At 44.4% G+C, this 22033-nt stretch overlaps 4 protein-coding genes across 6 annotated transcripts; 2 read left to right on the top strand and 2 right to left on the bottom strand.

The window, feature by feature from the left end:
• Window positions 1-48: 48 nt before the first annotated feature.
• Window positions 49-8607, bottom strand: SHPK (sedoheptulokinase). The gene is made up of 7 exons (XM_065852896.2): window positions 8202-8607; window positions 6982-7123; window positions 4015-4198; window positions 2652-2804; window positions 1639-1814; window positions 1337-1537; window positions 49-463 (listed from the first exon to the last, which is right to left on the bottom strand). The coding sequence occupies exons 1-7, from the start codon at window positions 8361-8363 to the stop codon at window positions 69-71; spliced, it is 1413 nt and encodes a 470-aa protein (XP_065708968.1). The 5' UTR covers window positions 8364-8607; the 3' UTR covers window positions 49-68.
• A 159-nt stretch (window positions 8608-8766) lies between these two features.
• On the top strand, window positions 8767-15758 carry CTNS (cystinosin, lysosomal cystine transporter). 3 transcript variants are annotated; one of them, XM_065852897.2, is made up of 12 exons: window positions 8768-8913; window positions 9340-9413; window positions 10356-10403; window positions 10503-10581; window positions 10707-10791; window positions 10884-10987; window positions 11951-12082; window positions 12717-12816; window positions 12910-13029; window positions 14066-14236; window positions 14414-14531; window positions 14893-15758. In XM_065852897.2, the coding sequence occupies exons 2-12, from the start codon at window positions 9350-9352 to the stop codon at window positions 15024-15026; spliced, it is 1155 nt and encodes a 384-aa protein (XP_065708969.1). In that variant the 5' UTR covers window positions 8768-8913; window positions 9340-9349; the 3' UTR covers window positions 15027-15758. The 3 variants fall into 3 exon arrangements, with proteins under 3 accessions (XP_065708973.1, XP_065708969.1, XP_065708970.1); XM_065852898.2 differs by lacking the exon at window positions 8768-8913 and adding an exon at window positions 9081-9104; XM_065852901.2 differs by lacking the exon at window positions 10356-10403 and having other exon boundaries at window positions 8767-8913.
• A 360-nt stretch (window positions 15759-16118) lies between these two features.
• On the bottom strand, window positions 16119-20034 carry TAX1BP3 (Tax1 binding protein 3). Its single transcript, XM_065853258.2, has 4 exons — window positions 19921-20034; window positions 18284-18403; window positions 17898-17975; window positions 16119-17671 (listed from the first exon to the last, which is right to left on the bottom strand). The coding sequence occupies exons 1-4, from the start codon at window positions 19957-19959 to the stop codon at window positions 17534-17536; spliced, it is 375 nt and encodes a 124-aa protein (XP_065709330.1). The 5' UTR covers window positions 19960-20034; the 3' UTR covers window positions 16119-17533.
• A 46-nt stretch (window positions 20035-20080) lies between these two features.
• On the top strand, window positions 20081-21074 carry EMC6 (ER membrane protein complex subunit 6). The gene is made up of 3 exons (XM_065853259.2): window positions 20081-20173; window positions 20258-20324; window positions 20504-21074. The coding sequence occupies exon 3, from the start codon at window positions 20546-20548 to the stop codon at window positions 20876-20878; it is 333 nt and encodes a 110-aa protein (XP_065709331.1). The 5' UTR covers window positions 20081-20173; window positions 20258-20324; window positions 20504-20545; the 3' UTR covers window positions 20879-21074.
• The last annotated feature ends 959 nt before the right edge of the window (window positions 21075-22033 follow it).

The raw sequence follows: 22033 nt of genomic DNA, 5'->3' as shown, positions 1-22033 counted from the left end.
CCAAGAAAACAAAAAAAAAAAAAAAGAAAAAAAAGAAGCTGCATCATCTCAGGCCATTCCAAACGACTTTATTTTCTGTGGAACATCACCATGCCAGCCCCCACAGCAGCATCGACATCCTTCCCGTAAACCACAGGGAATGGAAAAATCCTTTCCACTTCCTGCCTCAGCACCTCGTTCCTGGCAAGAGCGCTCCCGCTGCCCAGAACGCTCCTCACCCCCGTCTCCATCAGGCGCTGCACAGGTAACATGGAACAGAGGTTTTCAACGATGCCACGGCACAGAGCTCTGGTTACGTGACCCAGGGAGAGGTCAGAGACAGCAATATTAGCCACTGATGCCAACTGCTCAGGCATGTGTCTCTCTCCAAAAACGGTCGGGTGGATGGAGAGTTTGCTGTCATTTTGGTCCAAGGCTGCTTTGATTATCTTTGTGTAGATGTCAGATTCCTGAACCCGAAGTCCTGCAGATGGGAAATATCGTAGTATTAATTTGAAAGGGTCTAATGTATCTTACATGTGGGGACTTCAAATGGATGCTGATCCATCCGTTCAACAAAATATTATGTACCTTTTTACGTGCTCCAAGGGGAACTTTTTTTCAGGATTACGAACCACAGTTCTCCCATTCAGTTGTATTTAGTATCTGTGATACTAGAAATCTTCTGATGACAGAACTGCCTTTCCTGATAACTATTCCTTTTTGCCTATACTCTACTAAATTACACAAAACAACATCTTTAAAGGCAGTAATGACAGACTTCAGCTTCAGTGGCTGGATTGCAAGTGAATGAAAAGTTCACTCTAAGTACTCACTAAAAGAACAATTTCAGAGCTTATTTCTGTATTGCAAACCCCAAGAGATTATAAAAAAAACCCAACAACCACCAAACCTGTGAAGACCATGTTTAAAGCACATACAAGATATTACATGAGTTTGAGTCACAAAATCCATTAGTGTACTGCAAAATGTGCAGCAAAAGGCAACTGATCTAATCAAGGGACTCTTTTGGACTGCAGTCATACAAAATTAGAGGCTGTCCTCAAATGTGCTGACCTTTACTTTTGAAAAACAACTTGCAAAAAATAATTCTCTTGTGTTCTTAAAACAAAGCCCAAAACCCAGAGGCAATGTGGAGTCCAAGCCTGACTGTCCCAGCATGTTCATGAGCTTCAGCAGGAAATTCCAGAGATCTAGGAAGCATGACCCAAGAGTTAAATCCTTGTTCCTTATACGGCATGACCAAACAGCTTTAGGCTTGTTCCTTTGCCTTTGCTTCCTTTTACATTGCTGATTAACCTCAATTTTAACTTTAACGATTCTTGAAATAGCTTACCTAGCTCTTCTGTCCACCGTGACACCATGTCCACAAACGTTGCTAGCACATTGCCTCCATTAAGTGATGCTGCCACTGCCAAGTAGTCACCATTGAAGTAGGGAAAATAAGTAATAGCTGAGGAAGGATCTGGTGTCTCTGGAGGTTGGAAACCCGGGGGCATTGAGACAGTCAGCTGAGCAGAGGTGCTGATATTAAGAACTAGAACACAAAAGGAAAAAAACAAAACAACACAGTGTTTTACTAGGCTGCCCTGAAAGAGGACAATGAGAAAACCAAACAAGACACCAAAATGATCATACCTGTATCAGTCCTCTCAGTCAGACAGGAATAAACAGAGCACTGGAAATCTCCCAGAGCAATTCCTACTTTTGCTCCTTTGGGTATTCCATGCCATGCACAGATTGTGCTGCCTGCAATACTGCCCGGGTCTCCCACCTCTGGAAGCAAGTGCACAGGAAAGCCTGATTTTTTCAATCTGCAATCAGAACATTATTATTGCAGGAAAGCAGTACAGGAATGTGTGGCATGACTACAAAGACTTATTTGAAGTCACAGATTAACCCCGCCATACATTTGTGGCTGCTGGATTTATGGATGCTTTCACCTATTTAGAAAGCTTTGTCTTGGACAGGGGTGGCATTCCAGTTCAACAGGCTGGGTAAACCAGGATAGTTGAGAAGAATAAAAAGCTTTTCTTTATGTGTAATCTGATTACCTGAGATTATACAGCAGCACATGTTCAACAAGTTTAACCTACTGATGTCATAAGCACAAGCAGTTCCAGGGTAAAGAGACAATCACAAAAATGGCAAAAAAATGCAACTTCTAAGCATCAATGAACTTTTAAGATGTCATGCAGTTAGTGGTTTAAAACCAAATCACAAAGTTAAGTCCAAAAACTCCTTATACAGTCAAACTGCAAGATACTCTACATTGCTACAGCGACAAAACCAGATTAGTTAAAGTTCAGTAGGCCAAATGCAAGTTTTTGTCACTCTTTCATACCTTCATGAGCAGATCTTTTCACCTTGGAGTCCTGGCCTAACCTAAGCCCTGAAACATATAAGGCCTTAGCACTCAGCCCTGAAAGAGCAAATCATTAAAGATTTGAAAGATATATAAGATTTAATATCATTTAAACACATATACCTGACAAATGAGAATAAACTCAACAAGTTCTTCAGTACAGGTCACACCACAATTAATTAGGAGTAACTTTCAATCACTTTTTATCTGTAGCACATTCATACTCAGGGTCCAAAGAAGTGTTCACATTGCCTGACATAAGCAATGCACAAAACCCAGCACTTACATGTCAGTATTCCAGCTTTTGCTTCTGCAATTAAAATATCCCCAGCTGGCAGCATTCTGGACAGACATGAGTGGCTTCTTCAGGTCACACAACATGGCAACCACATAGTCATGGATAGTGCCAGCTGCATCATAAGACTTCAGAAAATCTGGACTTTTAAACAAAACATTTTAAAAACAAAAACAATGAGGGGTGCTTTATGGCAGTGGGAGCAAGACTAACTCCAGTGCTATATGGTATTTCAGACATTTGGTCACATCTGAAAATGCAACAGCCATCTCAGTGATCAGCTTGCATTTTGTTGCCTTGTTCTGGGTTTTGTTTTGTTTCATTTTGGTTTTTTATGGAATTTGTTTCCCAAGCTGTTACCAGAGCAGCAACACTTATCTCCTGCTGGAAGATGGAGAGACAGCGGCTTTAAGGAATGCGTTGTCTAGGTTCAAAAGCACGTAATTGCAAAAGTTACCAGAAATTGTTGGCACAAAAAAAAATTTACTTTTTTGATCCTGGAGCATTTGAGAAAAACAGGTTAATTCCTGCGATTGCTCTAGGATGCACAAATTATGTGAATGGTGCAAAATGGTGAAACAAAACAGGAACAAAACAAAACAGCTGGACTCATGAGCTATACAGCTCTAAAGCAAGATCATGTTGTGCTCCACGTATTTGTTGAACACACATTGGACAAAACTAAAATCTAATACATTTTTCCCCATTTGTTGAACCCGGACTCACTGCTGAAGAAGACACAGGCTCTTTGAGAAACACAGGATACTGCAGATGAAACTGAAGAGCAAATCTTGCTGTTGCCAAGTCATAAGCGAAAAATTATATCCTCTGCAAACATGCCACAACAAAGCAGACCACTCATAACACCTCATACAGATCTCAGTGTCTAAGGAAAGAAGGAACTGAAATTAATTTAGGGACTGTTTGTTTTAGCATCTGGCAGCAACCAGACGAAGCAATTCTGTTACTGTTTTAGGCATGTTTGTACTTTTCACAATCTGCACAAGGCAAAATTATAGTGTCCAAACTGCATTAGCAGAGCTCCTCTGAGCGGCAGAACTGACTGGAATTATTCTATGATACTTTTAAGGTATCTGTTACTATATGGCCAGAAGCTTTTCTTTTAATTAAAGAGATCTGTAGTATTTTTATGAGGTCGGAGACTCTTCTGTGCGCAGTTGCATACAGTTTATATTGAATACTGTCATTTTAAGTACTCTTTGCCTCTTAAATTAATATTATGATTACAGAGAATTGTGCCCCCTCAGCCTGTAGTGGCATTAATGTGCTACAGGAATACTAATTGTCACATAACTTCAAGACAAGGAACTATCAGTGAGACAGCTCACTGTACCTCTTCTTTAAATACCAGTAGATTGTGGCACACCCAAATCCTGTAGCCAAGCTGACATGTGACTGCGGCAGAGGAAGAGAAGAGAGGAAGGTGGGACTGCAGCGGCCGTCTTGCCAAGTAATCAGGTGACTGACGTCCTCTGGCTCAAACATAGGGCCTCTGCCACTCTCTGTCCACTTGCAACCTGAAACACACAGGATCTGAGAACTCCAGTGATTCCCTGCAGCATGGTCTGCCTGGCATTCGTCATTTCTGGGCAGTCTTGATAATTTGTCAAATATATTGGAAGAAGAGTAGACACAGAGCCAGTAGTGATTTTAATTAAATCAATTAGTCATAGTCTTCAGCCCTAGATAACATCATAATGCCAGTCATCCTTTGCTAAAATAGAGACTAGTCTCCAAGGCCTTCCTTCTCTATGAGCACTCCTAGTGCCTAGAGGAATAAGCAACTCTCACACTGAGACATTAACGGTGCAACTTATCTAACAGATGACCCACCAAAAAAAAATCACAATTCTGCTATGGGAGGTAATGAGCTGATAGGACGGCTCCCACATACAAACCTCAATTGGGATCTGCCACATCATGACCTAGAGAATGCTGTATTAGTAATGAACTGCCTATGACAGATAACATGTAGTTTCATCACCTTTTGAGCCAAAGCAACAGGAAACCTGGATCTATATGTATTAAGCAATGGACTGCAACATACTAAAGAGTATCCCTCACCTGTGCTACAAGACAAAGCTTCAAATGTAGAATAGGGTTTAACTCAATTTTACCAGTTCATTTTGAACAGAAAACACTACACCTTTGATGAAACCTTCATATTCCTTCATGAAAAGGCCTCAGCTAAATTATAGCAACTTCCCAGAGCTACAGGGAGCCTTCTCAGCAACATCTGCTGCTGCCACAGTCCAGGGGCTGCCTCCTGCCCTGACATGCTCCCCGCAAGCAGCCCTGCAAAGGCAGCATACGGTCCTGCTAGCGCAGCAAACTAAGCAGAGGCTGAGCTCAAGCACTGGCATACGATCTTTGCTGGCACTCTCCATGGCACAGCTTGGGCCTCAGACAACCACTGCACTCCCAAGTGATGCTGGGCCACAGTGAGGGGACGGGACAGGACATACGCTGTCTCCAGCTGGCTCTCTAACCCAGGTAACCTTTTGGGTTTCAGGTGGGGACGGGAGCAGAGTTTCAAGCTGTGCTGTGCTACCTGTCCTACAGGTCAGAGAAGAGACCTACCTGGCTGCTTAACTGACTAGCACAAACATGGCTAGTGAGCCTTTCTTGGGCTGGATACAGGGATCTGAGGTTACACAGTAAAAAGCATCCTTGAGAGCTGGGAAAATATTATATGAAACTTGCAAAGCAAACACATACTTTTTCCTGTCCCCTTCATTTTGTCTTCTATTAAGTTTGTTTGAACTGAATTTCCAATTGGTTTGCTTTCCTAGTTTTAAATGGATTCTAAGAAATATTATTAACCATAAATCTAATCCTAAAGGACGCCATTAAAAATGTAATTTGTGTTCCAAAGTGCATGGATTCACTTAGTCTACTCAAAACAAATGAGAGCAAACACCCTCTTCCACTTGATAAAAACAAAATAAAAGTGGCATGTGGCTTTAGGATATAAAATATTAAACAATATGACATAAGAATCCATGTCTACCATGAACCCATGAGGCTTTGTTATGCAGCCCTTGGGACAGCTGGAAAGCGACCAACAGCTCCTTCAGTCTATCAGCCTTTGGATTTCTTTCTCTCTGGTCATTTTAGTATTTAATGTAAAATTACAGCCAGTAATGAATAGCATAGTGTCTCTTAAAGCAATTAAGACCCTGACAACTTTCGACAAGCAGTGACCAGCACTTTCGGGAAACCTATTCTGTGGCTTACAATAAATCTTTGCTTTATCTGCATAACTCCTATTTGTATGAGACTTGTATAATGGTTCAGATGTGTACATCATAAGGTAAAGAAGACATGGAATCACACTCTGAAAGCCTTAGACTTTGTTAGGTTTATAGGAGGTTAGCCAAGAAGATAATGCATTCATATCTCAAAGGGCTGGCAATCCAAGGCCTGGACTTTTCAAACGTCCTTGCTTGTCACAAAGATTATTTGAGTATTTGCACAATCATTCCCCTGTGACTATCTCACTGTGGTTTGTTTCTTTTATGAGGTCTTGGCCCTTCATTTGACAGAAGCAGAGTCTCCAGAATAACAATCATAATTCTTTTTCAGCTCCTACTAACTGGAATGTAAGCAGCAAGATGAATGCAACATGACAGTCTATGACTTGCTAGGAAAAAAAAACTGCCTTGAGATTTTGGAAGGGGGGAAAGAAAAAAAAAAGGACTGAAAACACCATCTACTGAACTCCACATTTTCTCCTACTGCACTTTCAAACAGCACTTCAAAATAGCATAGTGATTATTAACTGTTGGATAACCACTGCTATGCACACTTTAACATAAAGATCAAGCAGGGCTTATTTTTCAAGTCATACATAAAGCTGCTAAAATTGCTACTGTAGAAGCATTAGAAGGTATTGAGATACTGGGCAACAGCTAGTTAAATGTTTTATGAGGTGAATAATATTCCCCTCCCTCAAAAAGTCATTCACATGATGCAGAAGTTCTCTCAACTGGCAGCAGATTGCATATGATGGACAAACAATTAACAAGCCACAAATATGTTGCTCCTCCACATTAATAACTGTGCTTACTCTGCAGGGACCTCATAAGACTAAATCATTTGAAAACAACAGGGTTAAATATAGTCAGTAGCTGAAATTCCAGTAATCAAAGCAAAACTCCCACTGAAGATCTTACGCTAATTCTGTTTTACAGAAGACCAAAGTGAACATGCAGCAGTTTCCTACAGATCGCTTCAGTGTTTAAAAATTATCTTCTGCATCATAATACTCTGAACAAGGATGCCAAAGAACTAATGTTACCTTTATCTTTTTTCCAAAATACAATCCCATGCATTTGTCCTGAAATGCCAATGTGACTGACTTTTTGAAGCTGTTGCTGAGGTAGAGCAGCAAGGCATTGATTCAATGTTCTTATTATTCTCCACACATTCTGCTCCATTCCCTGCAATCATAAAGCATTATTCTGAGCATGAAACCATTAGGATTCCCTCAGTGTATTTAAGAAACAAGGCTACTCTAGTCAGAAGTGAAGAACAGAATTCATTTAGTTTAATATCATGTATTAGAATAATCTTCACAACTAAATTAAAAAAAAAAATGCAAAAAACCCACAAAACCACAAAAACTAAAGAACAATACTAGCAAGTTGAGAATGGGATAACAGCCTTTTAAACTGAAGGCCAAATAATTCTTAATTTCATAAGTTACCATGGTCAAATATACCTTTAAAATCCATTAACACTTAGTACATGCTTTCATTAGTTCACCTTATATATTGCTCTTCTTTTTCCTCACAAAGAGGATTATCCGCATGTTCTGGCTGGCATGCAGTCTCCCTTACATCTCCATATCTACTCACAGTTGATTTGGATGATACTGATACTTTAGTTTTGAATACTCTGTTCCTAGAGCTACCCAGCAAACTGTAATACTTGGCAAACTAACCAAACTGCCACAAGAGAAGCCATATTCCAGGTTTCACTTTTGAAGATTCAGATCACCTTGTGACAGACCAGTAGAAGAAAAAGTATTCAAATATAGTCTATGTATAGATGCGATCTCATCTGTGTGTACATATTTTTTGCTGCATAAATATTACTGTAGGGAGGTTTGTTATGTTTGCTGAACTAGCCCCTGGACTCACTACAATACTAGGCCAGAGAAAGGTTTGTACATGTTTTTTATGATTCATCCTTTCTTAGACTGACCAACGCAATGAACATAAAGATCTTTAAGAGGAATACATGTTCCTGGTTATTTCCATGGGGAATTTCCAGTTATGATCCCATGTCAAGTCAAAGCTACAAAATAACCTTCCAGCTTTACTTGACTTTCTTAAACAGTAAACAGAAACCATTTTAAGTTTACTTTCAGACATCCAGACACACACAGCAACCGTCTCCATCACTGTAGGCCAGGAAAACCACTGACATCTGCATATCACCACAACACAACCCAGCCACGACAAGGCAAGGCCAGTGCCCTGAAATTTTCAAGCTGTGCCACCTGCCACCCCTTACCTGCGGTCCAGCTTCCAGGCTGCTGGTGTGTGCTTGTGTCTCCCTGCTGCAGCTCCCTGCCACCACCTGCCCCTGCTCTGTCTCCACCAACAAGGCAGCCTTGACCGACGTGGTGCCCAGGTCTATGCCCAGCACATAGGCAGGAGCGGGCCTGCCCGCCATGGCGTTCACCTTCCCCACCCTGCACGTGTCTCTACGCGGTGGCCGGACTGCCACCCACCATGCCCCACACTGCTCCTTGCCACCTGTGAGGGGTCACCGGCCCCAAAAGCCAAGTGTGACGAGGGCACAAGCAGTGTGGGCTCCCTCACCAGGGCAGGCTGGGCTGGGAGAGCAGCCTGGACTTTGCCCTCTGGCTGACAACACCTCCCATCAGCAGTGCCTGACCACGACCACTACCCCTCCATCTTGAGCGTGACAAACCCTCCCTTCCCCAGCCCTCCCCAGTGACCTGCGCAGCTTTAAACGAAACTTCAACAAACAACCAGAGCAGCAAGCCCTGCCTCGGTCCGCGGGCTCTGCCTCCCCACGGCCCCGCTGGCACCAGCCCAGCGCTCAGCCTGCTCCGTCACACCCAAGATGGCGCCCGGGGGTGGCCGCACCGGCGCAACAGGGGCTCTGGGCGGGGAGTTGACAGGCGGCCGCCTCACGTGAGAAGCTGAAAAGGGAAGAGTCGGGGCTGTGCGGGACGGAGCTGCGGCGCTGGAAGGAGGTAGGTGTCTTCTCCTCAGCATTGTTCCCTCAGTATTAGTTTATCTCTAAATGTGGGATGGCTACGCTTCACCGCGCCTGCTGAGGGGAGGACGGCGGGGACCACAAGTCCCAGCGTGCACCGCGCGGCGCTGCCGGGGCGGGGGCGCTGCCGGGGGCGCGGTGGCTGCTGAGATTTGTAGTCCCGCGCAGGTGGGGGATCCCCCGGGGACGGGAGCGCTGTGTGGCGGGAAGCGGGGAGCTGTGAGGGGAAGATGTGCCCGGGGGAGTCTGGGCGGGCAGAGGGACTGAAAGAGTGATGTTCCCTCGGGGGTGCTGAGGGTTCCTCAGCGTGGCTGGGAGGGAGCTGCTGGCTGGGGGGGGTGTGCTGGTGCCCCCTCAAAGCGTGTGGGTCCTGAGCAAGGCCTTTTCCCCACTTTTCCTGCAGTTCTTCCACTATGAAGATGCCATACCTGCTCTGCCCTCTGCTGTACCTCTCGCTTGTGCTGCTGGGGCCTGGTGGTGAGTGATTGGTCATCCCGGCTCAGGCCTACAAGGGCCAGGTCTGAGCTGGTCAGAGGTGGCAGAGGGCTCTGCAGTGTCCCCCTACACCTGTGCTGTGGTCACCGTCGGCTCTTCTGTCACACGCTACCTTTGACTTAGTGTGTTCATACACAGATGGAGCTGAACTGAGACACTGATGTGATGGAGCATTTGCCTCATGCTCTGAGCTCACCTCTGCAGGGCAGATTAAATACTGTCTGTGGTGCAGCCAGTGAGGAACTGGGGAGCTCTCCTGCACTTGAATAACTTATTAACAACAATACATAATACATGGCAACATGGAAAAAAAAAAACATCCAGGGCAAACCCATTTGTCTCTCCATTTCTGGTCTTACGTTTGCATAGCTCATTTTTCTTCCTCTTGTCTCATGTCCTTTAAGCATAGGATTCCAAATATCAAAATTGTTGACATGTGACCGGCGTTATGGTTTTGATATCAGTTGCGTCCGTATTTGGAACCTCAGTCTCACTTAAAGCATGGTTTGGTACAACGTAGCTGGATTGTTGCAATGTGTACCCCTTGAAAGCCATATTTCAGAGCACCACCATAAGCTGCTTGTGATTTCTGAAGTGTTATGACAGCAAACATACATTATCTTGAACATCTGCGTGCCTGGTTTGAATTTGTGACTTAAGAAGCAATTTTAAACTAAATTTTGGGCATTTATGACTCCAAAATTACTTGGATCACATCAACAAACCATTAGTGTGGGCTTAAAGTATCTTAGAGCCTTCTCTTGGCATGAACTTTCGTTGCACTTCAAATATTTATATTTCTTCCTTGTAACATATTCAAGCAGCAGTTATTAACTTCTCCTTTTAGTTGCCTTGAAATAATACTAATACGTATTTCCTTTGCTGTTTATCATGCGTACTAATTTTGTTATTCTGACACTGCAGGTACCAATGGACAAAATATCTATATCACAGAATCTATCACAGAAGAAAGTAGGTAGTTATTCTGAAGGAGATATTAATCATTTGTAGTAATTTGTATTTGTATGGAGTTTTTTGATGTTTTTATTTCCCCTCTCCCTGTTCCCCCAGATGGAGTCATTGTATTGTCTGTCCCTGAAGTGGTTTCATTAGAAAGTGGAAGTTCAACAAACGTCACTGTCTCTCTGAGGTAAAAGTCACAATTGCATCTTTACTTTCTCTTTGGAGTGGGGGATGAGCAGATTCTCCTGCAGCCCTGAAGCAATATTTGTGAACTCAAGCACCAATCTAACTTCCTTTTTTCTGCCTTCACAGGGCTCCATTAAATGAGACACTGGTGATAACTCTTAATATTACATACTCATCAAAACAGAGCACTATTGTTGAACTGCCTGATGAAGTAAGTGACAGAACAGCCTTCTGACCTTATGCAAAAGCCTGCTGCTACTATGGTGCAACTCTCCTCTTTCTTTCCTCCACTTTGCCTTGCAGGTACAATTGCCTGCAGGTCACACTAAAGCAGACTTCCAAGTGAAAGCAGATGATGTTGGACAAGTAACAGTTTATCTTTATACCACTAATTCCAATGTAACTGGGTGAGAAACTGATTTTTAGTTCTGCTTACTATCCTACAGCTTCCTAATCTTTGGGGTAACTATTCCCTTCTTATAAATAAATAGTTAATGGGACATGGGTGGTATGTAGTTGAGAAGGTGTAGTGACCCTCCAGCAGTCCTCAGGGTATTCAGATAAATACAGGGTACGGAAGCAGAGTGGTAATCTTGGTATCTTAGACTTCATGATTGTGAGTTCTTGTGACTCCTTAGTTTGGTTTTGGTAACCCCTCCCAAAAGTATGAAAACTACACGTCAGCTTTTCTAATCCAGGAAGCAAGTGGTTGTAAATGTCCAGTGAGATGCTGTTCTTACTGTTCAGAACTTGTTCTGGAGTGCCTGATGCAGCTGTGCACCCATGCCACTACCACAAGAGGCAGGTGCTTTGCTTTCTAGTTAGGGGAACCCTCTTTTTCACAAACACCAGTCCTCCCTAAGAGGAAAAAAGTCTAGTAAGATAGGGAAAGCTGGATTCTATTTGCTTGTTGCCTTGAGCAACAGGATACTCCTGTTTTACTTCCTCATTTTACTTCTGCTTTTAAGACTCAAATCAAATGCAGAGGTAAGCATGTGAAATTCTCAACAGGACAGGCATAATCATGAGGCTTTGCTGGCAGAGCATGAACAGTGAAACTCGCTCTTGCATAACAGATCTTATGATAAGAGAGTGGAAGCCATTGGCACAAGAAGATTTCTATTGTAAAACAATGGAAAGGAAAGAGTGAAACAAGAAGGAAAGGGTAGGTTGAGGGTAGGGGGGGGAGGTGCCCTAAAGATAACAAGGACCCTAAAGAAAGGGGGAGCAACTCTACCGAAACTAGCTCTGAATCTTTACTGTCTTGTCTCAACACCTAGTCTCTATTTTATCTCTTAAAGCATAACAAGATAAAATCTGCTGAAGTGTGAACAGACAAATTAACCTATTCTGTTTGCATTACCCATCAGACCTAGGATTCAATTTCAAGTGATTCATAGCATCATAGTAAGATATGTTGATGAGGTGATTGGCTGGATCTATTTCCTCGCCTGGTCTATCTCCTTTTATCCTCAACTCTTTGAGAACTGGCGACGAAAAAGGTAACGTGAATTAAGATGTCTTTGTAAGTCACTTAAGCACTTCTAGAAATCATGTTCCTAGTTTCAGTTACATCCATCTTGGTTATTCTGAATTACACATAGAAAGATGGGGCGGGAAAGCAGCGCAAAGATGGGGCCTGGATAAATGCAGCCCCAGGGAGCTTTTATGCATGCAGGTCAGAGGAAACTAAGTGCATCTTACAGACACCTAATCCTATGGTTCGTCATCCAATACTAATTTGTGACAGAGCAGACTTCCCCATCCCCTTTGGTGTCATGCTGTAAATTATCTGGCCGAGGCAATTATGATGACCACCTTCAAAGATTACTTACCTTGTAAGCTGCTTATCAGGCGGCTCCTCAGTGTTGTTATTAGGCCAGCTCCCTTTAAGTGACTGTAAGTAGAAACATCATTATATATGAAACCAAAGCATTTCTCCTGGCAAAGATGCGCTACTGCTTCTATGGATTCAGGCTGGAATGGTTTGATCAGACTAGCTGAGCTCATGGAGGGCTTACATCAAAAATTACCTAGAAATCAGTACATTCTAGGGTCAAATTGTCCCTGGAACTGCCTGTAATGTTCTCATGCATATTTCTCATACTTTTTTTTTTTCCCCCACCCCTTCTCTAGTGTTGTTGGACTAAGCTTTGACTTCATAGCATTAAACCTTACTGGCTTTATAGCATACAGTGTGTTTAATGTTGGACTCTTTTGGATTCCCTTGATTAAGGTAGGTGTGATTATCTTTTAATGCTTGTCAGGGGTGGGTATCTGCAGAAGGGAGTTAAGGCATTTGGCTGGTTTTGCTTTCTCTTACATTTAGGAGGAATTCTTAGTCAGTTATCCCAGTGGGGTGAACCCTGTCGCTATCAATGACGTTTTCTTCAGTCTCCACGCAGTCGCTCTAACTCTCCTCACCATAATTCAGTGCTGCATCTACGAGGTAAGTCTCAGCACTGCTGGCACTGCTTTCTGCTGCCCCACTCACCGTCCTCTCCTTCTGGGCTCCGAAGTCCTCTTCATTGCACTTTTGTTGGCCTTTTCAGAAGTCAGGCTTCACAATCCAGCTCCTTTTATCTTTCCCGAGCTAGTAGCAACTCCAGTGAGCTACTTCAGTCTCATGAATGTGCTGAGCTTTTAAGTAAACTTTTTAGGGACTCACAATAACAAAGGCAAACAGCCAAGTTCATAAAGATCCCAAAGAGATCTCTAGGCAGCTCCACACAGTACAAATGCTGGTATGTTCTTTGCTGTTTCCTCACTACTTGGAGCATTCCTTAAGCTAGAACAGGCCCTTAGTGATTCCCTGCAATTTGAACTTCAAGCTTTTTACAACTTCTTTCCTCCTAAAACAGCTGCAAAGGCCTTTTAATAATTCCCACCCTTTTCAGGTGGGACGGTTTGCTATAGTCAGGTGGTTCTCTATTTAATTCTCATTGTAAAGGCCTCTGATCTGAACAGCCAATTTTTTTTCTAGATGGTAACTCTTTCTCTGTTGGGGTTTGCCTTTGGTGATGCTAAAACTAACAGCCCATTTGTCACCACTGAGTGCAGTAGTCTTTTCTAGTGAAGAATTAGAAGCCAACCATGAATCTTTTGCCATAATGGCATTAGCAGCCTTTTGCATATGTAAAAACCTTTGTTGTTATCAGACTAAACTCAGGAGGTTGTTACAGATGTTGCACTGATAATAAGCATCATCAATACTCAAGAACACTGCCACAACACTGTTTCCCACTTGCTCATGAACAACTGTATTGCAAGTGATTGATATTGAATATTGCTTATCAGCTCTTGCAAACCTACAGCTGGTTGCTATAACACTCCTTTATTTTTAAAATTCCCTTGTGATTTGAGCCCAACTGGTACCACAGGTTTGGATTTGTAACCTCACGTAGTCATGAGCATATTCTGTATCTTAGTGTGTCTGGGGATGTATGACCTGGGTCAGTCTAAGTGTATCTGCATTTCTGTTTCAGCGAGCAGGTCAGAAAGTATCCAAAGTTGTTGTTGGACTGCTGGCACTTGCATGGATCTTCACATTTACCACACTGTTTCTAGCTGCAGCTGAGGAAATGACATGGCTACAGTTTCTGTTCTGCTTCTCTTACATTAAATTAGCAGTCACATTGATAAAATATTTTCCACAGGTAAATCTGAACTTTTTTGATTTGTTATTCTATTCCTCTCACCCTAAGCCTGAAGTGCATATTCTTGGAAGTCTGACTAAATTTATTATTATTTATTATTGTTATATAGAAGGCGTCTTAAGTGTTAATCTCAGAAATGCTTGTACATGACACACTGACTTCTTGTTGCACTCCCAGGCATATATGAACTTCCGTCGAAAGAGCACCGAGGGATGGAGTATTGGGAATGTATTACTGGACTTCACTGGTGGAAGCTTCAGCCTTCTCCAGATGTTTCTGCAGTCATACAACAATGGTAAGGCTGGAATTGAGGTGGTGGGGGCCTTTCTTAATGGGGTGGGAAGATCTACTACAAAGCAGATATAAACCAGCAGTTATCTTGGGAGGATGATGTTTGTGCTAGAGTATGGGTAGCTGTTCTTACACTAAGAACCTGTTCATATTCCTTCAAGATGGAAAGTGAAATTTTGAAGAAACCCCAGGAACAGGTATTAATTAGCTGTGCAGAAGATGTACACTACAGTCACTCTTAAAGTTTATTTAAGCAGTCCAAGTAACGAACATGAACTTCTCTGATATGTATGGCATGACCTTGTAGTCTTGAGGTGAGATTACACTTAAAGAGTTAATCTTAACTCTAATTTTTTATTTGACAGATGAGTGGAAGTTAATCTTTGGAGATCCAACCAAGTTTGGCCTGGGCGTCTTCTCCATCATCTTTGATATTGTTTTTATGGTCCAGCACTACTACCTTTACAGGAGGAGACGGGGGTATGAACCTTGTGAATAATGTCACTTGTGAAGACAAAAACTTTAAGTTGAACTTGCCCTACCCTGGCTGAGGGTTTTCCAGGTGCCTACTGTCAGTTGTCAGAAATACCAATTCTGACCTCTGTTTATACCCTGATCCTCCTTGGTATGGAGTACAAGTGTTGCCTCACCAAATGCCAATTGCCAGATGCCTTAAAGGACAGCAAGCTCTCTGGCCACCACTTGCAAATGGAAGACTCTTGCCTGTTGAAGCTGCAAAACAGCTTAGTGTGAGCTGTCCAAGCAAAATGTGGCTTTTTCCATTAACAACAGGAAAGAGAAAGACCAGAGTGATGTCTTCCTGATTGGAAGCAGAGCACAAAAAGCAGAGTTCTGGCTTCCAAAACTCTGAGATCATGTTTAAGCAACCACTCAATACCATAAGGAAGGGACTGAAGACTGTGAATCTAAGTGCTGCTGCTGACTCCTCACAGTTCACCACCACTCAGGTTGGCTGTTAACAGCTGTAGCGGTACATAAAAAATGAGGTTGGTAGCAAATACACAAATGTTAGAACCTGAACTCTTTATTAAAAAAAAACCAAACTAATAAGCAGCAGAAACTGTATTCTTATTTCACTGAAAACTCTTTTCAAAGGTGCTCAGGTTTATCTGAATACTTGTAGTGCACTAACTTCATTTTGCTTGGTTCTACTGACATGCCTTGAATCTTAAAAGGTGGATGGTAAAGATTAAAAATTTATCAGAGAGACTATTTCTAAGTGGATCATGTTAATTAACTGTTTAAACTTTAATCATGGGGCAGTTGTTTTTGTTCCTGGACAACTTTCTAACTACATGTGATATGTTCTAGGTAGAGATCAAGGTCTTGAGTTATTTGAAGGTAAGCACTATACCCCTTAAAATAACTAGAAGGGAATCCCTGCACTTGAACAGCACTTGAGGGTGTAGGTGTCAGCCTAAGGAAAATTAGAACCTCTTCCTTCCCCTGCTAGAGACCAGATGAGGTCTGACACTACAAATCACACCAGTGAAATCAGAGCTTACTCACCTCAGACTGTGTTGTGTCACATTCAAGTGATACGGCCTTCTTAATGTAAGGAGAAAACAGCTCAGGAAATCCAACTTTGTTTTATTGTGTGTAAAATCAAGTGGAATAGCAGTACAAATAGCAGTGTACCTCCATAGTAACAAAAATAACTTCAACTTGAAAGCCTTAAAATTTACCACTGAATTCTTAAGTTACAAAATGCAAAAGCAGTACTGGAGTAGTTCCATGGATATAGAAATGGTAAATAGGCATCTGCTGGTGCGTACAGAACAGTCTGAGATGCATTAATCACAATATAGGTACATGGCACTGCAGTAAAGTACTGAATAAGTTAGTTTGCCACCTCCTCATGTTCTATTTACAACAGCTTACCTGAAGACTGCTTAAGGAAAGTACAGATATGTATAAATCAACTGAAGGGGATTAAAAACCTCAGTTTTAGGATAATTGTAAAGCTAGCTGGTTAACAAACCACAAGGATGCTAGGCAATTAACCTAGTGTTGCAGCAAGAATCTTGAATCCTGTGGCACGTTGATTTAAACTTAGTGTATTACCAGAAGTTTATATTTGGTCAAGAGGCACTTTTGGAAATTACTGGCATATTCATCTCTTCTGTCCAATAAATCAGTGATTTAAGAAAAGTCTTCTAGAAGACAGACCAAAATCCACCCCTTCCATTTCCAGTCCAACAGAAGTGGAATGAAGAACTGAAGGCTACAGCTACAAGCAGCAATTTTGGTAAATTCAGCAACAGTATTTTCTTTACCTGCTCCATATTCCTTTCATTTAAACCTGATTCATTTGATGTTAAAAATTCATTGGGAACAAGGAGAATTAAGATTTTACCTGACAGCGAAGTTGAATGGTAGTGTTTATAAACTTTTAGTGTACTTCACAGGCATTCATCTCACACTTCTGCGTCACTCAGTTGTTTCTTGTCTGAAGAGGCTGCTTTGTACAGGGAATCTTTGCAGCAAACCGTGACACACTTCAACACACCGTGTCCAGCTAGCACACCGTGTGGGATTAGTACAGTGCTCCTCCCCTCAGCACTATGCAACTCTTAATGCTGCCACTCTGATACCATGGCAGGACAGGACAGCTCACTTCTGAAAGTGAGTAAAAACCACATTTCTTCTTAAAATAGGAAGCTTTTGTGCTACAAAAGAATCTTGTCAAAGTTAAGGCTTCTCTAGATAACTAGGATTGGTCCTGTCCTCCTGAAAGCCACAACTACAAAAAAGTCTTACCGTGTACCTGCAGGGAAGACTTCAGAGAAGCACTCTTGCTGGGGGATACTAGTTTTACTACTGCCAGTTAAACCAGAGAAAGGAAAAAAGCAAAAAAAATAGTGTTTACCACAGTTAGGAATGTGCACTCTTTCCAGACAACCTGTTCAGGCCTAGCGTTTGCTTCCCTGCATGATATCAATCTATGTATCTCCCTCCCCAACCCTTCCCCAACTGGACAACTGATTAGGACATCATGGATTGTTGCACAGCCTTCTGCAGAGATTGCCTGGTCACCAGCAGCCGTACCACTTCTTCGTTCCTTTTTGTCAGCCTCTTCCTAGCTTGGTCATGGGTCACCATCGTCATATCCCAGCCATTCACCTAGGAAAAAACAAAACAAAGCACCAAAGTGAGGCAGGTGCTTGGATTCACAGGTGTCCTATAACTGTTCTATCAGAACCATGGAGTGGATATTCTTTGCCACAGCTCTGTTTGTTTATAAGCCCCACAAACTGTCCTGGAAAGTACCGAGCAGACAATATTTCCCCCAGCAGAAGCTTCTCTCTAGCGTGCACTTAGTACTACATTAGTACATCTTGGTGTTTACCTGCATGATCTTATCTCCAATCTGAAGTCCTGCAACTTCTGCTGGGCCTCCTTCTGTCACCCTTGTTACATAGATACCCTGAAAAAAAAAACCAAAAAAGTGTTAATTTACTAAATACAGGAGCATTAAATAGTCAAAGGCCATTTGACTGCCAATGCAAAAAATACTTTGTTGTATATTATGGGATTCTAGTTAAAAACAGGTTTGTGAAATGCTGGAAGATAGAAGAGGTAAAGAGGCAACTTAAAATGAACTTAGTCTGCAAATGATAACGTGGCAGCAGAATAACCTTAGTAGTGAATTGTGTGAGAGGACAATACAGATATGAGCTGAGCTTGCTGGGGGAGCTCTTGCAGAGGTGCTACAGAAAACAAAGAACATCTGACCTTGTCAGTCTTGTCTTCAGAGAAAGGATTCTGAGTAGGATCCTGGTCGATGCCACCTCCAATGCTGAATCCCAGAATCAAATTGTCACCTTGACGAAGCTTATGTATTTCAATTCTTTGCTAAAAAGGAAAAAGATAAAATAGCTGAGTATTGTTGGTCACTGGAAGAAATCTCAAGTGTGCCTCAAGACACAGATACTTAAGATCCAGTTAAATTGTCCTTCTCGGAGATACCATAGACCTACTCTGTAAGCTCTCAAACATCATGTGGCATTTGCTGTCTGTCACATGCAACCTCTGTGTTGACAACTGGCTCTGAACTACTCAGCACTTTACCACTGCCTGGAGATACAAGGGGAAAACACTAAAACCAGAGCAGGTCTCTTTAAACATGAGTCATGTCTTGATAACCAGCAGTCATTCCCAGCTCTTGCTCTTTATTTATGTGCCTTGTGTTCCTGCCCGGCCCTATGAAGGGAAATAACAGCCTATTATTAGGATGGTTCTTTAAGATAAGTTATCAACAGACGCTTATAATCCAGAGACAAGTTCCTTGGTGTCTGATGAGCACAGGCATCCCACAAGCTTTATACGTTGTCCAAATCCTTTATAAATGCCAGCTTGTGCTATTCTTGAGCCAAGCGAAAAAGTCACCTTTTCTTAACTGAAGCAACAACCACTCCAAAGGTTCTTCAACCTGATCTGAATGAAGATGTCCACTGCAGGGGGGTTGGGCTATATGACCTCTAAAGGTCCCTTCCAACCCAAACCATTCTCTGATTCCCCCCAAACAGCCCTGTCAGGCAGTGACCTTCCCGGCAGGACAGTGGCCGCATCCTCAGGGCTCCCTGCTCTTACACAGTTGGCAGAGTGCAGTGTATTTCAGCTGGGCTACAGTCACACCACCCACAGCATAAATAAGTTTAGCATTTTAACTAGCAGAAAAAACAACAGACCCTTCCGTGCACAATTTGTTATTAAGGAAATTAATATGCGTTAAAAGCTGTACTTGTTAAATCCCACCTAGGCAAGGAGGGTTTCTCCTGCCAAGGTCGTGGAGCTTCTCGCAGCAGAAGGCACTGAATAAACGGTTCCCGCATCCCCACCGGGGCGGCGGGCGGGTCGGACCGTCTGCCAGACGTTCCGCGCAACGGAGAACAAGGCTTCCCGGCGGGGCCCGAGCGACAGCTACCGATTCCCTCGGCGGGGTCTGCTCCCTCACACCGGCAGAAGCGTTTGTGTGCAGCCCAAGTGCCCGGCCCGCCCGTTACCCCGGACGGGCCGAGCTCGCCGCAGGCACCGGCAGCTCCCCCGGCGCGGAGCCACCGCCCGGGCGGGCTGGGAGCGGCCGTGGGCGGGAACCGGGACCAGCGGCGCTACGACCCGCTCCCTTCACCCGCTCCTTCCCCGCACCCGCACCCGCGGACCGGGGCTGCCCCGGGACGCACCCGCGGCCCCTCCGCCCCCGCCGAGCCCCTCGCCCGCTGACAGCCCGCAGGGCGGCACCGGCACCGCCGCCCCCGCCCCATTCAGCAGCCCCGGCACGGTGTCCCGGTTCCCGCTCCACTCGGCACCCCCGGCGCGGTGTCCCCGTCCCTGTCCCGCTCGGCACACCCGGCGCGGTGTCCCCATCTCACCACCACGGCGGTCACCGGCTGCCCCGGTACGTACGACATGGCCCCGCCAGCGCTGCCGCCGCCCGAACAAAAGCGCCTCGCCCGGCCCGGCCCCGCCCCCCGCCGCCGTCACGGCCGCCACCAGCCAATCGGATGCCGCATCGCCCGCGGTGGCGGCTCGGGCGCCGGAAGTCAAACTGCTTTCCCGGCGGCCCTCGCGCCAAGATGCCTGACAGGAGCTTCCGGCGGGCGGGCGAGAATCTCCGCTGTGGCGGTAGGTTGGGCCCGGCGGGGTGCGGCGGCCCCGGCTCCCGCGGGTGGCCCACGGTGACGGGCGGTGTGTACTGTCCCTTGGCAGGGTGCGAGGCGTGACGGTCGGGCCCGGCCGAGGGTCCCGCGGAGCAACGCGCCGCCGTGGATGAGAGGTACGGGCCGGGGGAAGACGGGAGGGTCGGTGCCGCGGGCGGGGCCTCCGGAGGCCGTTGGGCTGCCGCCGCGCTCCGGACGCCTCTAAGGGCGGCCTGGTCGGAGCCGCGCGGGCTCGGCTCCCGGCGGGAGGCAGCGCTTCGGCCGGGTCCCCACAGCCGGTGTGTGTTTCCCCCAGTGTCGCTGGGAGAAGGGAGGTCCCCGAGCCCGCCTGGGAGCCATGGCCGCGGTGGTGGCCAAGCGCGACGGGCCGCAGTTCATCAGCGAGGCGGCGGTTCGGGGAAACGCCGCCATCCTGGACTATTGCCGGACGTCGGTGTCGGCGCTGTCGGGCGCCACGGCCGGGATCCTGGGCCTGACCGGCCTGCACGGCTTCATCTTCTACTTCCTGGCGTCCGTCCTGCTCTCCGTGCTCCTGGTGTTAAAAGCTGGACGGCGATGGAATAAGTACTTTAAATCCCGAAGGCCACTTTTCACGGGGGGGCTTATAGGAGGGCTCTTCACATACGTCCTGTTCTGGACTTTCCTGTACGGGATGGTTCACGTCTACTAAACCGACTAGGAGCCACATTAGCTGCAGTGTTTTTTAATGAAGCAGGAGGACTGTTGCCAAAATCACCTACACGACTAGGCCAGCTTACCTTTTAAACTGTCGTTCATCGCTTGTATTGTTAATACCGTCAGTAAATTATGTCCAAGTACAAATGAATCGGTAGTACTGTTCTAATTAAACTGAATGTGAAACTCTACCTGGATGCCTTCCATGAATATTTGTCAGGTGGTAAATGAATAAATTCTGTCCCTAATTGCAGGCACAACCGTGGGTTTTAATGTAGTCCCTTGTATCCTTTGCGTTTTGGATAAGACACACTAATTACAATCCCTTCTAGATTTGCTGCCTGTCCCTACACACAAATAATGATGAAGGCAGCATGTAACACAGCTCTCTCAAAAAAATAATCCAGTGACATGAGGAAATACTGCACAGTAGCATATCATTAAATGTATGTAAAGTTTTGATACAGAAGTGTAGTTGAGTTGCTAGTGCAAACGTTATGTCCAAAATTGCTCTGTGTACACGCTACCAATAAATGACATTGTCACGGTTACTCTTCACTGACATGGACAAAACTCAATAGGTGATGCTCTTGCAAGTCAAACACTTTGCTCCTTTTTAGTCTGTTGTGTCCCATGACAGACAAGTCAGTGCAGCATCTCTCAACCTGCAACTCTGTCTGTGCTGAATGCACTTGTGAGCTGCTTGGGATTTTCTGTAATTGAACAGTGCATTGTTGTGGTTCCATATGTCTCTGACAGAAACAGAGAGGAAAACTCTATCACCCACCGTACAGGTAATATGTTTGCTATAGACCTGCTTGTGCAAATTAGATGTTTAGAGACTCATTGAACATAGCGATCAAACTCTTGTACAACAACTGGGTTTTGTCCTGTATTTTCTTCTAGAACACACACTGCTCCATCTGGTTAACGCTATTCTTTGAACTAGTCATTGCTTCACCAGAACACTGTCCGCTATTCCCTTTTTATGTTGTACACAGATTTTATACCATAAAATAGTTTAAAATATTTTACAGAAAAAATCAACTTGTGAAATGCAGGTTTATACAAAAGGTAGATTTGGTACTATAAACATTACCTCAGTGGTGTTTCCTTCTGGGGGAAAAATATTATCAAGGTTGGAATTCCC

This window comes from Patagioenas fasciata, chromosome 19 (assembly GCF_037038585.1).
Source record: "Patagioenas fasciata isolate bPatFas1 chromosome 19, bPatFas1.hap1, whole genome shotgun sequence".
In the NCBI taxonomy this organism is placed as follows: Eukaryota; Metazoa; Chordata; class Aves; order Columbiformes; family Columbidae; genus Patagioenas; species Patagioenas fasciata.
Note: the sequence above shows the minus strand (reverse complement) of the source record. Positions and strands in the feature narration are given on the sequence as shown.

Bases quoted from the DNA above. Each gene is read 5' to 3' on its own strand.
- TAX1BP3 (XM_065853258.2), bottom strand. From the start codon at position 19,959: ATGTCGTACGTACCGGGGCAGCCGGTGACCGCCGTGGTG. The intron at 17,976-18,283 runs GTCAGATGTTCT...TTTTTTTTTCAG, and splicing joins CTGAAGACAAGACTGACAAG to GGTATCTATGTAACAAGGGT. The intron at 17,672-17,897 runs GTAAACACCAAG...GTTTTTTCCTAG, and splicing joins TTGGAGATAAGATCATGCAG to GTGAATGGCTGGGATATGAC.
- CTNS (XM_065852897.2), top strand. From the start codon at position 9,350: ATGAAGATGCCATACCTGCTCTGCCCTCTGCTGTACCTCTCGCTTGTG. The intron at 10,404-10,502 runs GTAGGTAGTTAT...CTGTTCCCCCAG, and splicing joins AGAATCTATCACAGAAGAAA to ATGGAGTCATTGTATTGTCT. The intron at 10,988-11,950 runs GTGAGAAACTGA...ATTACCCATCAG, and splicing joins ACTAATTCCAATGTAACTGG to ACCTAGGATTCAATTTCAAG.
- EMC6 (XM_065853259.2), top strand. From the start codon at position 20,546: ATGGCCGCGGTGGTGGCCAAGCGCGACGGGCCGCAGTTCATCAGCGAG.
- SHPK (XM_065852896.2), bottom strand. From the start codon at position 8,363: ATGGCGGGCAGGCCCGCTCCTGCCTATGTGCTGGGCATAGACCTGGGC. The intron at 2,805-4,014 runs GTACAGTGAGCT...TTTGTTTAAAAG, and splicing joins TACTGGTATTTAAAGAAGAG to TCCAGATTTTCTGAAGTCTT. The intron at 464-1,336 runs GTAAGCTATTTC...TCCCATCTGCAG, and splicing joins ACGGTGGACAGAAGAGCTAG to GACTTCGGGTTCAGGAATCT.